The 14,577-nt window shown below is 46.4% G+C and overlaps 1 protein-coding gene across 6 annotated transcripts in view; it reads right to left on the reverse strand.

Moving 5' to 3' along the window:
• Positions 1-14,577, reverse strand: part of LOC126992081 (protein unc-13 homolog 4B-like) — a 47,062-nt gene that overhangs the window by 3,210 nt on the left and 29,275 nt on the right. For 4 of the 6 annotated variants that reach the window (XM_050850758.1, XM_050850759.1, XM_050850760.1 and 1 more), the window contains 14 exons: positions 5,183-5,398; positions 4,921-4,987; positions 4,590-4,698; positions 4,432-4,476; positions 4,163-4,307; positions 3,782-3,979; positions 3,135-3,481; positions 2,776-2,889; positions 2,225-2,359; positions 1,787-1,993; positions 1,447-1,663; positions 1,123-1,302; positions 444-662; positions 1-179 (listed from right to left, as the gene is read on the reverse strand). The exon at positions 1-179 is cut by the window's left edge and continues 19 nt beyond it. In XM_050850758.1, coding sequence (XP_050706715.1) covers positions 1-179; positions 444-662; positions 1,123-1,302; positions 1,447-1,663; positions 1,787-1,993; positions 2,225-2,359; positions 2,776-2,889; positions 3,135-3,481; positions 3,782-3,979; positions 4,163-4,307; positions 4,432-4,476; positions 4,590-4,698; positions 4,921-4,987; positions 5,183-5,398 — 2,378 coding nt within the window. Of the gene's footprint in view, positions 180-443; positions 663-1,122; positions 1,303-1,446; positions 1,664-1,786; positions 1,994-2,224; positions 2,360-2,775; positions 2,890-3,134; positions 3,482-3,781; positions 3,980-4,162; positions 4,308-4,431; positions 4,477-4,589; positions 4,699-4,920; positions 4,988-5,182; positions 5,399-9,840; positions 10,172-10,863; positions 11,128-14,577 lie in introns of those variants that run through there. The other 2 variants (XM_050850763.1, XM_050850762.1) reach the window with 2 other exon arrangements.

The following is a 14,577-nucleotide window of genomic DNA, read 5'->3' on the forward strand; positions in this document are numbered from 1 at the left end:
GTGGCGTCGAAGATCTCCACGACCACCTCCCACACACGCCACAGGAACCGGTTGAAGTTGGAGGCGTTGAATCGGTCGAGGGTGAGCTCCAGCGAGGGGTCCAGCACCTGGGCCAGGAGCGGTCGGCTGCTCTGCGCCTCACACGCCTCGTTCACCGCCCGCTCCAGTGTCGGTTTCATCTGTGGAGGGGTAGGCGTGTGACGCGGAGGCTCCAGTATTATATTTTGGTTAGTTTGAAAAGCAACTTAAGTAAAACCACTTGAAATACCATAATACTCAGCACACTTTGGATGTCCACGTATGTACTACTCATATATTGCTGTCCGGGAAATTGTCGGTTTGCATTTTAATTTCTAGTATATTACACAGTGTGCGTATCAGTATAGGGATGAAATGAACAGTTATCTTTTTGGGACTGAGATGAAAGAGGTAGGCGAGCTCACCTTTTCCAACACAGTGTTGATGAACTCGTTGACTTTCCCCTCCATGTTCTCCACGGCGTTGACGATGAGTCTGTCCACGGTGGCCTCAAGCTGGGCGGCGGCAGAGTCACCGCTGCCTACCGCCCGGATTTTCAGGAGCAGTTCTTGGAAGCCGAACTGGGTTGGCAGGTTAACCATTTCCATCCTCACCCGCTCGATGTTGTTCAAACCGACGCAGATCTGGGGAGGGAATGCCAAATTGATTAATTACATATGAGCATAATAATAATTAATTAAACAGCGTGTTCCAAAGAACTTATCGCCTGGCATAATGATCAATATTTTATTTTGAAGATGGCCGCCATCATTCATTATTGAGGGAGATAAAGTTTTCGCCGTTATCAGTGTGTTTGCTTTCGTTTGTTCGACTGTCTGTCTGTTTACAAAATGCCTTTAAAATGAGTTGACGTAGGCACCAAATACATGAGAAAACCCTTAGATGAATATCTCAGACTGATACACTTTTTGAAAACTATGATAGGAACTGACTGAATGGTAGCAAATTAATTATAAAGAAAAAACTGAGTTATTGGATGACTTAGGGGGGCCATATGGAACTCCCCCTCCCTGTGCTTTGAGGGCAGACTATGAGAGAAGGTACCCGAAGTGGTTGGGTTAGCTAATCACCCAAGCGATTTACCTGCTCGGTGATAAAGACGCGCGTTATGTTCTCCTGCTCTTTGAAGATCCCCTCTACCTTCGCCTGAATAAGATTGGAGTAAGAGATCACACAGGAACAGATGTCTTCCAGGATCTTGGTGAGCACCACGGCGCTGTTCTCGGGATCAGGCCAGGCCAGCTTCTGCCACCAGATCTTGACCTGTCGAGTAACGAACCATGATCTATTACATCTAAATTACGACAATAATGTTGGATTTTATGCAGTTTCATGATTTTATTATATATATCATTTGACTCAATGTTTAACTTTGGAAGGCACACAAAGAAGAGGCGTAATACTCACCTCATTGAAGACACCGAGTGTGTCAGAGGCCGAGGAACTGAATTTACAGTAGTTATCTTGGGGCTCCAGTGTGTCTAGCTCCACGGCTCTTTTGATCATGCTTCGAGCCCGGCAGAGGGCCAACTCCAGCCACCGCAGGACGCCCCGCGAGAACCAGCGGTGGTACTCCCTCACTCCAGACTCAGCGCGGGCCTCATCCGGCAGGGTTTCGCCCAACCTACCCAGGGAGAAGCAGGTGAACGGTGCTGGAAACTTCTCAGGACATATATGCATTCCGTAAGGGTACCAATTTTAGTTCCCCCCTTCCCCTCTTACTGATGCCCACACAACATTTACTCACTGGTGGAGGCGGCCGAGGTTCATGTAGAGTTCCCAGAGAGAGGTGCCCACTCCCAAGCTGTACTCGCACTCCTCCGTCTCCTCCTCATCGTAGTTGCCTCGTGCTGGCAAACGATTGTAGATGTTCATGACTAGTGGCCTGACGCACGGGTTCATCTTTTTACTCACCATCAAGTAGGTGGTCTGCATGTAGGGAATGTTCATCTCCCTGTGGACAAGAAACACAAGTTGAGTCTACACACATGCGATACGTAATGTTACCTTAACTGTTCCTCTGGTGCGGTCGAACTGTGTTGCATTGATCTTATGGTGTCTTAGCATAAGTTTACGAGCAACATATACTTGAATCACTATTAAACGGTTCACCTCCATGTTGATTTTTTATTTATTTGGAGTGAATGAAATTCAGAATAAAAATAAAACACTGCTGAGTTCTTACTTCATGAAGATGGCATTGTAGGTGTTGGCAGCGATGGAGAGGAAGGTATGGGTCTTCTTGAGGATGTTGATCACGTGGGAGATCTGCTCGTCGGTGGTCCGCACGTCCCGCAGCTCGTCGATGGCCTCCGTCCACCTGCCAATCACAAGGGTTTCTCTTAACGTTTTATTTTCTCCTGTCATTTCCAGCTAACAGTCACTCCTTCGGTCCTCTTTTATAAATATTTTTCATCATCTGACACCTAATAATAATAATCTAACTTGCACCTTTTTGCTATCATAGCGAAGTTTACTTCATGTTTAAATCACAATAACAGGGAAAATATAAATTCCAGAAAAAAAGCCAATGATGGGGAAGGGGGATGATAGCCTGCATCAGGTGACGGAGAGTGCTCATGCATCATTTCTGGTATGTTACTATGGTGGCAGTGACATATCAAGTATACGGTTCACTGATGGTGGTGATCCGGCGGAATACTCTGCTCTCCTTGCCGCACCCACCACACTCCTGAGGCGAGTAAAGAAGTGGCCGGGACAAAGAGCTTTCCTTACCAGTTTTTAGCGTGCGTGGCCAGGCAGGAGGTGACCATCTCATGCAGGTGTGGGAGGCCCTCCATGTCCAGCAACGCCCTGGTGCCTGCGTGGTTCTGCATGCACTGGAAAGTTCTGCAGAAGGAAAGGTATTCGTTCAGTGGAGCGAAAAGAAAGATTGTTTGTTGTAAAGTTCAACTTTTTACATGTGATTTTCCTTCCATGATATACTTTTTTGATATGCTTGACATCGGTCTTTTCTTGAAGTTTGCCGTATTTATAAATAGAGTAAGAGAATGCGGGGAAAGGGAAAATAATATATACCATACATAGGTATTTAATTCTCTCTTTGTAGTCACCTCCATCTCAGATACACTTACTTGAGTGTGAACGAGAGTTGTCGCCTGGCAATGATGCCTGAAGAGGGCGGGAAGGCTTTGTGCAGGTCCTTGAGCCGCTCTTTGTGATCACGCACGAACCTGGCGAAGGAGAGTCGCAGCTCGAGCATCTCCTCTTCCTGGTACAGATTCTTGGACATCGCCGCCTGGACACTCCGCAGCCGGGAGAAAATCCATTCACCATCTGCCCTGGGAACAGGGCTGCACACTTTCCACCACGCCAGCTGGATGGCGGCGTCGCTTAGGTCAAGCATGATGGCGTATTGTGCCAAGGACGCTGCTCCCGGACCACTTAGGTGGCCGTCCCAAGGCCTCAACCATTCGCTGTCCTGTTGGAGATGAAACACACGTGAGACAAGATGAACACGTCAGTGGTCGGACGCTACTAATAGAGACATTTTCCCAAGGGATTATTTAAGCAAAGTGACTTTCCTTTCCTTGTTACTCAAACAGCTTCAAGAATTCCTTGCTTCCACTGGACAAGTGCAGCACAATATTGTTCAGAGTACGCATATTGATTACCCTTTTAATAACAAGCATTAAAGCACGATAAGCTTTATTTTGTAGGTATCATTGTAGGTTTATTTTGTAGCATTGATAATTAGCGATGAAGGGGCTTTATTTCCCACCTCGTTGTTGTTGTTGGTCGCGGTGAGCTGGTGGTGCACGAGGCGGACCAGCAGGGCGTCGTACGACTGACGACTTTTGTTCTCCAGTGGAGCCTTCGAAGTAACGGTGCCTGCGAGGTGGATGCTCCCGCGTTCCTTGGAGCGTTCTTCGTTCTTTTCCAGCATGAACCATCCGTCAGCCCCTCGTTCACTCAGGTCCTGAAAATTGTTTTTGATTAGGTGTCGTATCACTTTTATCTATCAACATGGATCATTTATCTGACGAAGCACACGGGCGCGCGCACGCATGCACACACGCACACACAAACACACACACACACACACACACACTCACACACACACAATGCGAAAAGTCACAACTTCATGCAAGCAGCTTCTCACCTTAACATTGACGACGACTTGGCCGAGCAGATGTGATGTCTGCTGTTGCACCTGAGCGGTGGTGCCCCGGACCAGGCGGCTCATGCCCTTGATGTCCCGCACCGCCGTCAGCGCGTGCCGCATCTTGACGGGGTCGTGCTCGTGCCTAAAGACAGTCGACGTCATAAACCTACTTCAAAAACACAACCAACGTGCGTATTTCCTCATACAGTTCAAAGTGTAATTTTCATTGTACTTTGACAAAACGAAAAAATGAGAGTATTGCTTACCAAACCTCCAGCCGCAGATACTCCTTTTGGAAATTGGATATGGGTCTGAAATTCAAAACATGAAAATAAGATATTATAATTGTCAATCTTGACCAAGAATGTGATCAGTAAGACACAGCAGATCAAGAAACAATAGTCAGGACAGCAAGACAACTCACAAAGTAAAGTCTTGATTCCATTTTGGCCAGAGTGTGTCTTTCTCGAGCCTGGTCCTGTGGGAGGCGTTGCCGCTGGGCACTATCACTATCACGTACGGGTTGGTCGTTCCTGAGGGCAGACGGATTGTTTATAATAGCGGATACAATCGTGAAAGCAAATATATTTCTCAAGTATTATAACAATTACATTATTGTAAAAAGTTCCTGCTTGTCTGTGCGGTTCAGGCGACCACTATAACCTATATAGTGTTATGGGTAGAGGTGAGGCGTGCGTGCCAGAGAATGACAAGCGCAGCCCAGTTACAGGATTGACTGTCGCATATAATCTCACCTTTGACGGTCTTTGGGCGTAGGTCTTTGGCCTCCTTTATGCTCAGCTGAAGGTTGACTTCCGGTGGCTAGTGAAAGGGGGAACAGATAGTGTCAGCGACGTCAGGGCTTGTGATTGAAAAAAAGTAGAAATGCCACTGCAGATTAATGTATAAGTTATTTGTAAATTGGATCTCTGAGCAGTATTGCATCGAAGTTTTATTTCATCTCTAAACTCTGTCCAATATATGGGCTCCTCATTACCTTGCCGAGCCTTCACTCACCGGTCTGCTCCGCACGTCAGCGCGGAGTCGGTCTATCGTCTCCTGGCTGACCTGAAAGGCCGCCTGCAGCAGCTGCACCACCTGCTCCATGTGCACCTCGCCGCGTGTGGACGGGCCGCCGAGGTCACTCTCTCCGCCCACCTTCCACACGCCCGTCACCGTGCCGCCCATCAGGGAGTGCACTGAATACAGCACGTCCGTCAGCAGCTCCTCCGTCTGTAGGGGAGGGAGAGGCGCATTAGACCAGCGGCACAGGGGTCGATGGGATGCCTCAGGATGCAGATATTTTCTCTCTCTCTCTCTCTCTCTCTCTCTCTCTCTCTCTCTCTCTGTCTATCTATCTATCTCTCACTACACACACAAAAAATGAAGAGAGAGAGAGAGAGAGAGAGAGAGAGAGAGAGAGAGAGAGAGAGAGAGAGAGAGAGAGAGAGAGAAACCCGTTATACTACATGTTCTCTGGGATTTCCCGTTTTTCTGCAGCCTGGTAAAGTATCACGCACCACCACAAATTTTTCCAGCTTGCAAAACCCGGCAGGTCTCTTCCCCAACCCTCCCAAGTTTATTTCCCTCTACACTGTCTGGAAATGCCGCACCGGTCCTCTTCCTCACCGTCATTCCGCCTTGCCGTGTACGGGCATTGCAATCACTGTGCACCACCCCGTCATTCCCTCATTCCTCCTCACGCTCCTCGGCTCCTCTCTCCCGAGCTGCCGGCACGAGCCTGTCTCAGATTGTCACATCCGCTCTGTCTCAGTCTCTCTCTCTCTCTCTCTCTCTCTCTCTCTCTCTCTCTCTCTCTCTGTGTGTGTGTGTGTGTGTGTGTGTGTGTGTGTGTTCGTTCGTCCGTGTGTGCATATTAGTAAATAACTTGTGGCAGTCTTTAATTAAAAATACTAAAAGTTTTCTAATCTCTGTCCAAAACGTTTACTTCTTTTGATGTTTCGTTATCTTTTGTTTTCGGTGTAACTTATTTACGAAGGTTATGGTCAAGAGAGCAAACATTGAAGCACAGCGTTTCCTCTTGACCCTCAGATAACCCCAGCCCGGTAAACCCCGCCTCGAAACGTTTGTGCTCGGGAGACAGATATAGAGAAAGGGATTTTTTTTTTAATTTTATTCCTAGAGTCAGTTAACTCGTACAAAATAACCCCCACGCTCTCTCTCTCGTGCGTATTTCCTCGAGTTATTTTTTTTTCATGAAAGCCCTCTCACTGGAGTGGCAGCTGAAAAAGATAAATGATAACCTCCTAAATGACAAGTATTCCGTTTGAATGAATTTACCGCTAACATTTAAGTGTCAGTAGGCGGCCTTTCATTGTTGTAATCTCCACCATTCTTGAGATACAGAAAAGAAACACATATTTAGACAACATTTTTTAGGTGATTATTCGCTGCATCCAAATATAAGAATGTGATCTAAGGGAATAAACAAGCTGCTCTGAAAGCCGTGTACGAGTAAGGACAATTGAAACAGAAACTAAACAGTACTGTACAGCAGAGGTCATCGGCAGGGGGCTTAAACCAAGGTCATCTAGAGGGGAGATGGCCTTGGTTAAACTGAGCAAACAGCAGGGGTTCTCAGCTGGGATTAGTGGCAGGGGAAAGTGGCACATTTTAGCGGGAGTGATTAATGGCGGAGGTTATAAGCATGGGTTGTTGGCATGGGTTTTGAGCATGTATTGGAATCAGATCGAGGTTTGTAGGAGTTTGAAGCATGGAGTAAGAGGCAGGGAGGCTGGTAGGGTTAGGCAGGACAGGGCGATCGTGGTGACAGGGTGAGTCAAGGTTGAGCAGCAAGACAGGAACTGCGCTGCCGGGGTCTGATGTCTCGGTTTTGCTGCTGTTGTTGTTGTTGTTGTTGTTGTTGTTGTTGCATTTATTATTATTATTACTATTATTATTATTATTATTATTATTGTTATTATTATTATTATTATTATTATCATTGTTGTTGCGGAAGCTGTTATCATCATCCTCATCCTCTTTATCTTCACCATAATCACTACCGTAAATATTGTTTTTTATATCATCAATAAAAAAAAAAAAACTTCTTTTCTTCTAGTAATGGTGGTGGTGGTACTAAATGTGTTATTTTTTCTCTGCTTTGAAGTGTTCGGTAATATCAGGCCGTGTTCAAGCTCATCTTAACCCGACGTCCCTCGCCGAGCCGTCGCACGGACTGCAGCCCTAACTCCCCACACCTCACGCAGCTCTATGAATGGGTTGGGTTGGACTTTTGTTACATAACTCATACAGCGCGATTTAGTGCTCTGTCTATATTTTTTTTAACTAAGCCAATGGTTCTCAACTCGTTAAAGACCACGGACCACCAACCCAATAAAAAAATGTCGTGGACCATTTCATTTTTGAGTTAGGATAAATCAAGCACACACAACAAGCATTTTATTTTGAAATATAATTCTTCAAAACAGAATTTCTGGAAATTATATAAAAAAATAGAAACCATTTTTCGAGTGTTATATGTGGGCACGCGGCAGCTGCAAGGAATATGGTAGATGGCTCGTCACCCCTACTCGCACAGTGAATCTTGGATATTCAAATTAGAATAAATTAAATTTAGAAATTGAAAGTGACTCGAAATGCTACTCAGCAGCTACAACTTAATAATTGCCAATATATTTCTTAAATAAAAATAATATAAAATGAATGGCCAATTATTTATTTTCATTAGAGTGTTCGTACTGAATTTTCATCTAAAATTATGTACAATCATTTTCCAATTTACTACCAAATTCATTGGACATCTTGTGGACCACCCAGAAAGTCACCATGGTCCACCAGTGGTCCATGGACCTCCAGTTGAAAACCACTGAACTAAGCAATCTTAATGTGTTAATATTCAAACCTGAGTTTTAAAGGGGCTACAGCGATGGTCTACTTCAAGAAAGATGATTTATTATATGACTGAACCATAAAGCTTATCCATGAGAACCACGCCAGACAACTCTTGACGTCGTTGTGTTGTTCACTGAAATTTTAATTGCGATATTTAAGTTTATGGAGACATAGGCGGATCCAGGGGGGGGGCCACGGGGCCATGGCCCCCCCCAAACGCTCTGAGAGTATGTTTTGGCCCCCCCCAAAGAAATTCGTTACAGATACTGTCAGCCTCCCTCAATCATATACATATCATGTAGAACTCGATAGTCGATACTGCATCGCTCTACTACATAAAACAAAATCCAATTCTATGGCCTCAATGCACAAGCGAATCGGAATTAAGCGCTGAGAAGGAAGGCCTCTTCGGCCAATCAGCGATTAGGGAAAATACCAAGGTTGAGCTTCAGCAAGGACTTCTAAATATAGAATTTACTCAGGGCGTGCGCTGTCGAATCTTTAGCCCATAAACCTCGGGCTAGGGGTCTATTGTCACTCTCCCAGCGCGCGAGCGATACTGCAAATTTTTGGAAAAATAGGTGTTGTTCACCAATGCCCTGTGTGGTAATTTCAAACGAAAACATAATAGTTTTTACTGCTATCTCATCGCCAATCCTTCCTCCTCTGCTCCTCATGATGAAAGATATTGGAAGTGTCTAGGTTGAACCACGGCAGAGATATGATGTTGGGAAGAGGTACCATTTTCGGCCAAGCCGAGCGCACTTGTTCGTGCGGGTGCTGTTGACCTGGGCCTTGGTCTCCTGCCTCGCCCCGCGCCATCACACAGTACGTAGGCATCCTTTCCTACCAGCTCGATTATTCATATTAGGCTACATATTTCGTATGTTTGACTCTCATAAAAAATACCTTCTTCCGAAAATAAATGTTTTTTTTTATTACATGCAGAAAAAAGCTTCCATAAGCACAGTACAATTATGGCATATATACACTCATTAGGCTACATATTACGCAGGTTTGACGCTCATAAAATAACTCTTTACGAAACTGAATGTGAATGTGTTACATATGGAGGCAAGAAGACGGGGTTGTCAAGATTAAAAAAGGTCAAGGCTGATGAAAGCAATGTTTTTAAATATTACGATGTGATTATTGTGATTCTTATATGTTATATATGCTTAATAAAGACCAAAAGTATTCTGGATCTAATTCTTGAGTTATGCCCCTGAAAAGCACAATGCAATCCGATGTGACTTAATTCCATGTGTACAGTCCGTCGTCGATGAACAGTTGGCCCCCCCCAAAACTCAAGGCTGGATCCGCCCTTGATAATGGAGATATTTCACTTCCATGTGTTTGGCATGGGACTTATTTCACGCCCAGTTGTTCTTGTGACAACAGATACGAACATGAGGCACGTAACAGCGTGACAGCAAAGGGAGACGCAAAGCAAAGCAAATCCTAATGTTGACAATTGAGGATTATATTACCTGAAAGCCCCATTGCCGTCCAGAAACTATGCTGCTGATGCTATGATTACTGCTGGAACTGCTGCTGTTCCTGCTGCTGATGCTGCCTCTCTCGCTGTCTTCATAAAATCCACTGCTGATAGTGTCACTTAACCTCTTGTCTATGTCATCGTCAAATGTTGTCAGTTCACTGAAGTTGAATTGGAAATAATTGTTATCTTTCCCGTTAGTTATGAAGAAAGTAGAATTTTCTCTTTGGTGTATGACACACTTGGCATGGCGCCTGGAGTGCCTTCTGCTGGGGCGTCTGAAGAACACATGATTCAGTACCTCAGGGTCGGAAGGTGTATCGTGTCGTCTCCTTCGGTAGCCGCCGAACACAGCAGACCTGGCCTGCTGCAGCTCCTGTGAGATGATAACTTCCTGCATGGTGGTCGTCAGGTCGCTTTTTCAGGGATTTTCTTCCTCTATAAGTACTTATATCACCACCGTCTCACAGACATTATAATGGAGACATTGCAATTAAAGGCAGAATTATACTGTTTTCGTACAGTCTTCCATCGCTTCTGTGATCTGATGTGATGCCTAATAGCTCACAAAACTGAGTATAGAGAAACAGAGCACAGGACGCCCACTGTTCGCAGTGGCAGACGCCTCCCAAGTGACTGGCTGGTAAGCGCTGTCCGTAGTGCTATCCTTCTTTCCGGTCACGTGATAAAATAGTTTCAAGCTCCTTTCTCTATACGTTCGTAAGTCCATGTAGTCTTCAAGAAAAACAGTGAATATCGTTTATGGGACTTCAAAATCTAGTGACGCGTCGATGTCACTTATTCTGCGCGTGTCATTTAATGTTTTTCCTTTTCATGTCTGTCTGCGTTGATGATATTTACTCATCTTTCAACCCCAACGAGAGTCACACATCATTTGTTGAGAAAAGATGAAAATAGATAAGAGGTAAGTAAGGGTCCTCTCCCACATAGCCGATTTCGCACTACGATGGTCCACGATGGCCCATCCCTCAAAATCGGCGTTGGCTGTCGTGGACCGTAGTGTGTCATCGTGCGATTTCAGACCGAAAATGGGTCACAACGACATGGCGAGGGAGGATCGCACGTCTACGCACGACTATATCGCATACAACGACGACTGTCGAGCGGGCATCGAGGCTTGGCCGCACGACATCGCACGACATCGCATGACATCGGCCGACATGTCGGCGCATATGTCAGTACGGCAGCGTACGACGTACTCGATGACAGCCCGACATGAACGATGGCCTTTCGAATATCGCACGACTGTCGCTCGAAGGGCGCACGACACCACAACGACGTCGAGCGCAAGTCGTGCACTTACCGTGGGTGGAGGTGGTATATACATAAACCGGTGGCCCATGGTGACACGGCACAACGGTGTAGGTGTGTCTACCCTGTAACTTGAGATAGGTACAGGCAGGAGGAAGGACCCTTGGGCGGCTGAGGAAGGCGGTGAAGGTGGTGATGGGCGAAGCAGGTAGCGTGAGTGGACGCGAGGAGACCGGCGAGCAGACAGGGGCGATGGAGCGTAGTGTCGTCAGCCGACGGGCGCGCGGTATACTACGGGGCAGCGGGCAGCCTCGGGCATCTGTCGCTGGCAAGCGCGCGCGATTTAAACCGTCGGCCGACTATGAGGATTATGTCGGCCGACGTCTTGGAGCCATCGCACGTCCCCCCCCCGACATCGGCCGACATCGCACGACGTCGTACGCTGCCATCGTGGGTATCGAGCTGTCGGCCAGCGTCGGCCGATTATTTTGAACATTCCAAAAAAATCGGCGGTCGTCGCCGATGCTCCGCTGTCGGCCGACGTCGGCCGACCCCCGTCGACCGACATAAGGGATTATTCGTGCAAGCAGCGTAATCCTATGCCGATGGCTATACTTTTGACGCCGATGCTCACATTTCGGAGCATCGTAGACCATCGTAGTGTGAAATCGGCTATGTGGGAGAGGAGCATAAGTCTACTTTAGAAGACTTGTACTTAATTAATTCTATTAATATTTTTTTAGTGCGTGCAGTTGAGCGTGCAAGTGTGTGTGTGTCTGTGTGTGTGTGAGGGGGGTGAATGTGTGTGTGTGTGTGTGTGTGTGTGTGTGTGTGTGTGTGTGTGTGTGTGTGTGTGTGTGTGTGTGTGTGTGTGTGTCTGTGTATGTGTGTGTGTGTGAGTGTGTGTGTGTGTGTGTGTGTAGTATAAAAAAGTCAACTAGGCGCTGATCCGTCATTACAGGTCACCGTTTCAGTAGTTACCCCAGCACCTACCCCGTGACCCGCCCACCAGTGGCATCGTTGTGTGAGGGTACGTGCACTCGACAACGCTGCTCACTCACCGCATGACATTACGGGCCCGGATGAGCGTCAATGCCTTAGCTTCCCGGCACCACTCGCCTGGTTCGGTTCACAGTGGGAATCTTCACCTCACTTGACAACCAACGTTTTCTTGTTAAAAAAAAAAAACAGGAAATCAGCGTACGTTTACATACAACATACAGCGAAGGAAGCAAGCAACACGATGCACATGGTAAAGTACCCTTGCTATACCTGATCCGCTCGACTTTAATTTCTAACACAAGAAACGATAACTTTTTACATGATACCAGTCCACTAACTCCTCACCGTCTAGACTCTAGGGTGATAAGATAGTGGTGATAATAGGATGCTATCGTCAGTGCGTCGCGACGAATACAAAGAGGTCTTCGTCCGCGATGGTATGTTGTCTCCCGTGGCTCAAGTGACTGCGTGGGGCCAATAAGTGCCTCATTCCTAAACATTTCGGCGCCCAAGTACACATATTTGATAAGGCTTTCGTAGGAGTTCTGAACATTGCCAGGGGTAGTTTTATGTCCTTTCTGGTAGTTTGACCATTTTTGTGTACCTTGAACCTAAATAATTACATTAGAACCTGCTTGATCTCCTTTCCGGCTTTCAGAATTAAATGATATGAGAGGCAAAAGCATCTGAGAATATTGACCTCGTTAAGTCTGTGTGGAGCCCGGTTTTACTTCAGCAAAAAGAGGTTCATTTAATTATCGGCGCCCGTGGTCACCGCCGACAGGAACGTGGATAAATTTATGTGTACTGTACTGTTAGGTACTATTTGAGAGAGAGAGAGAGAGAGAGAGAGAGAGAGAGAGAGAGAGAGAGAGAGAGAGAGAGAGAGAGAGAGAGAGAGAGAGAGAGAGAGAGAGAGAGAAATATGCTCTGAATAAGAAACAGTGGCTTTGGGAAAACTGAACCAACAACAACAACAACAACAACAACAACAAAATGAGGAACCAGCTTGGAATTGAGTGGTTGTCATGTTGGATCATACCGCCGATGAAGACCGTTGCTTAGGGCGCCTTAGGCCATCCACCTTATACTAATTATCCTCAGGGGTCTGTCAGGGAAGCCGGACTGAAGGGCAAACTACTGCTTGATGAGGAGTTGGCGAGGGACACGGCGGGAAGATTCAGGCAAGGATGAGATCTGCGTTCGGATTCTCACACATTTCGGGTCTTACACATCCACATTTGCTAAGGCTTTCGTAGAGGTTCTGGGCGTTTTCATGGGTATTTTTAACCCCTTGAATGTGGATTTCCTACGGTCATACCTCACCACGCTAATGGAATGGAGCGAAAAGTGGCTGTTACAATTCAATGAAGAAAAATGTAAAGTCCTGCACCATGGGAGGGGATATCCAGCACACCAATACCACATGGGAAACACTCCACTATCCACCACAGAGGCAGAGAAAGACCTGGAACTATATGTTATCAGGCTACCAGGGAAGGCCAAATCCGTGTCAATCGAAGCGGACGGGTCAGGGGCCTAGTGATAGTTGACGAGACTTCTGCACCATGAACATAAAGAAAACAGTCATGAGAACTCGGTTAATCATATCTGGAGCCTTTGAAAATAGTCGTGACGAGAGCCCCAAGCGTTTGAAAATAAGGGCCCGGGTTGTATCGAAACGAGGGATCATGGTAACCTCTCTGTGGAATTTCAAAGTCACCCCCAAAGCAAGTCTCGTTTTCTTTTTTATTTGCTGCTCGAACAGCGGGCCCTATGAATTATCAAGCACGGTATGACGCTGGAGAGGGTGAGCGCTGGTGCTGAATGTAATTATCGTGTCTCTAAGGTTTCCGAAATATTTCAAGGCCTGGAAAAGGATTTACTTTCTTGGGTGACAGACGGCACTTTACACTGAGATACCGTCCACTCCAGGTTCGTCTCCTCTGTATTCTGAATATTTTCGCGGATGGGCGTGTAATGGACGGATGTGCGCACACGTAAAATGCGTAATTGCAGAGGCATGGTAATTCTGGGACATAATTAACAGAAACACGTGAAGAAAACCTCGATGGAAAAAGTTCAGCCATTATCCTCGCCAGCAGCACGTGCTCATTATCTCGCATGCAAAACGCGCACATAAAGAGCAACAAATCTGACCTCACCGCGATTTTGTCAAGTCTTTCTACGGCAAGGTAACAAAAATCTCCACCCAAGGACGCACGCAGGAAGTAATTACTGACTCACGCATAAAACTGTTGGGGGACCGACTACCGAGAGAGAGAGAGAGAGAGAGAGAGAGAGAGAGAGAGAGAGAGAGAGAGAGAGAGAGAGAGAGAGAGAGAGAGAGAGAGAGAGAGAGAGAGAGAGAGAGAGAGAGATGGGGGAGACAGGAAGTATGGAAATAGAGATAATTAGTTATAATCATAAGGTTTCGTCGTATGGATGAGGAGCATAGCTACGTAGATCAGAAAAGGCTGTTTTGCAGTATGGAAAACAAAGAAATTGATCTTCCATTTTCAGTGTGCGAACCCACAGTCCTCTAAGGTTCTAAGAGGCAGTGATGGTTGGCCAAGGTTTATCCTGACGTTATAGGCCTGTTTTTGGTAACGTCTCCTGTTTCACCTCTGCAGCGAAGCCACAGTATTGTGGTCTGGCTCGGCGACGACGACGACGAATGGATAAGTGCTCTGACCACGCAGAAAGGTATCCTCTCCCCCTGAGTTACAAGGAAAATCAAATAAATGTCACGGAGGTGGTCAGA

The sequence above is a fragment of the Eriocheir sinensis genome, unplaced genomic scaffold (genome assembly GCF_024679095.1).
Source record: "Eriocheir sinensis breed Jianghai 21 unplaced genomic scaffold, ASM2467909v1 Scaffold398, whole genome shotgun sequence".
Lineage (NCBI taxonomy): Eukaryota > Metazoa > Arthropoda > Malacostraca > Decapoda > Varunidae > Eriocheir > Eriocheir sinensis.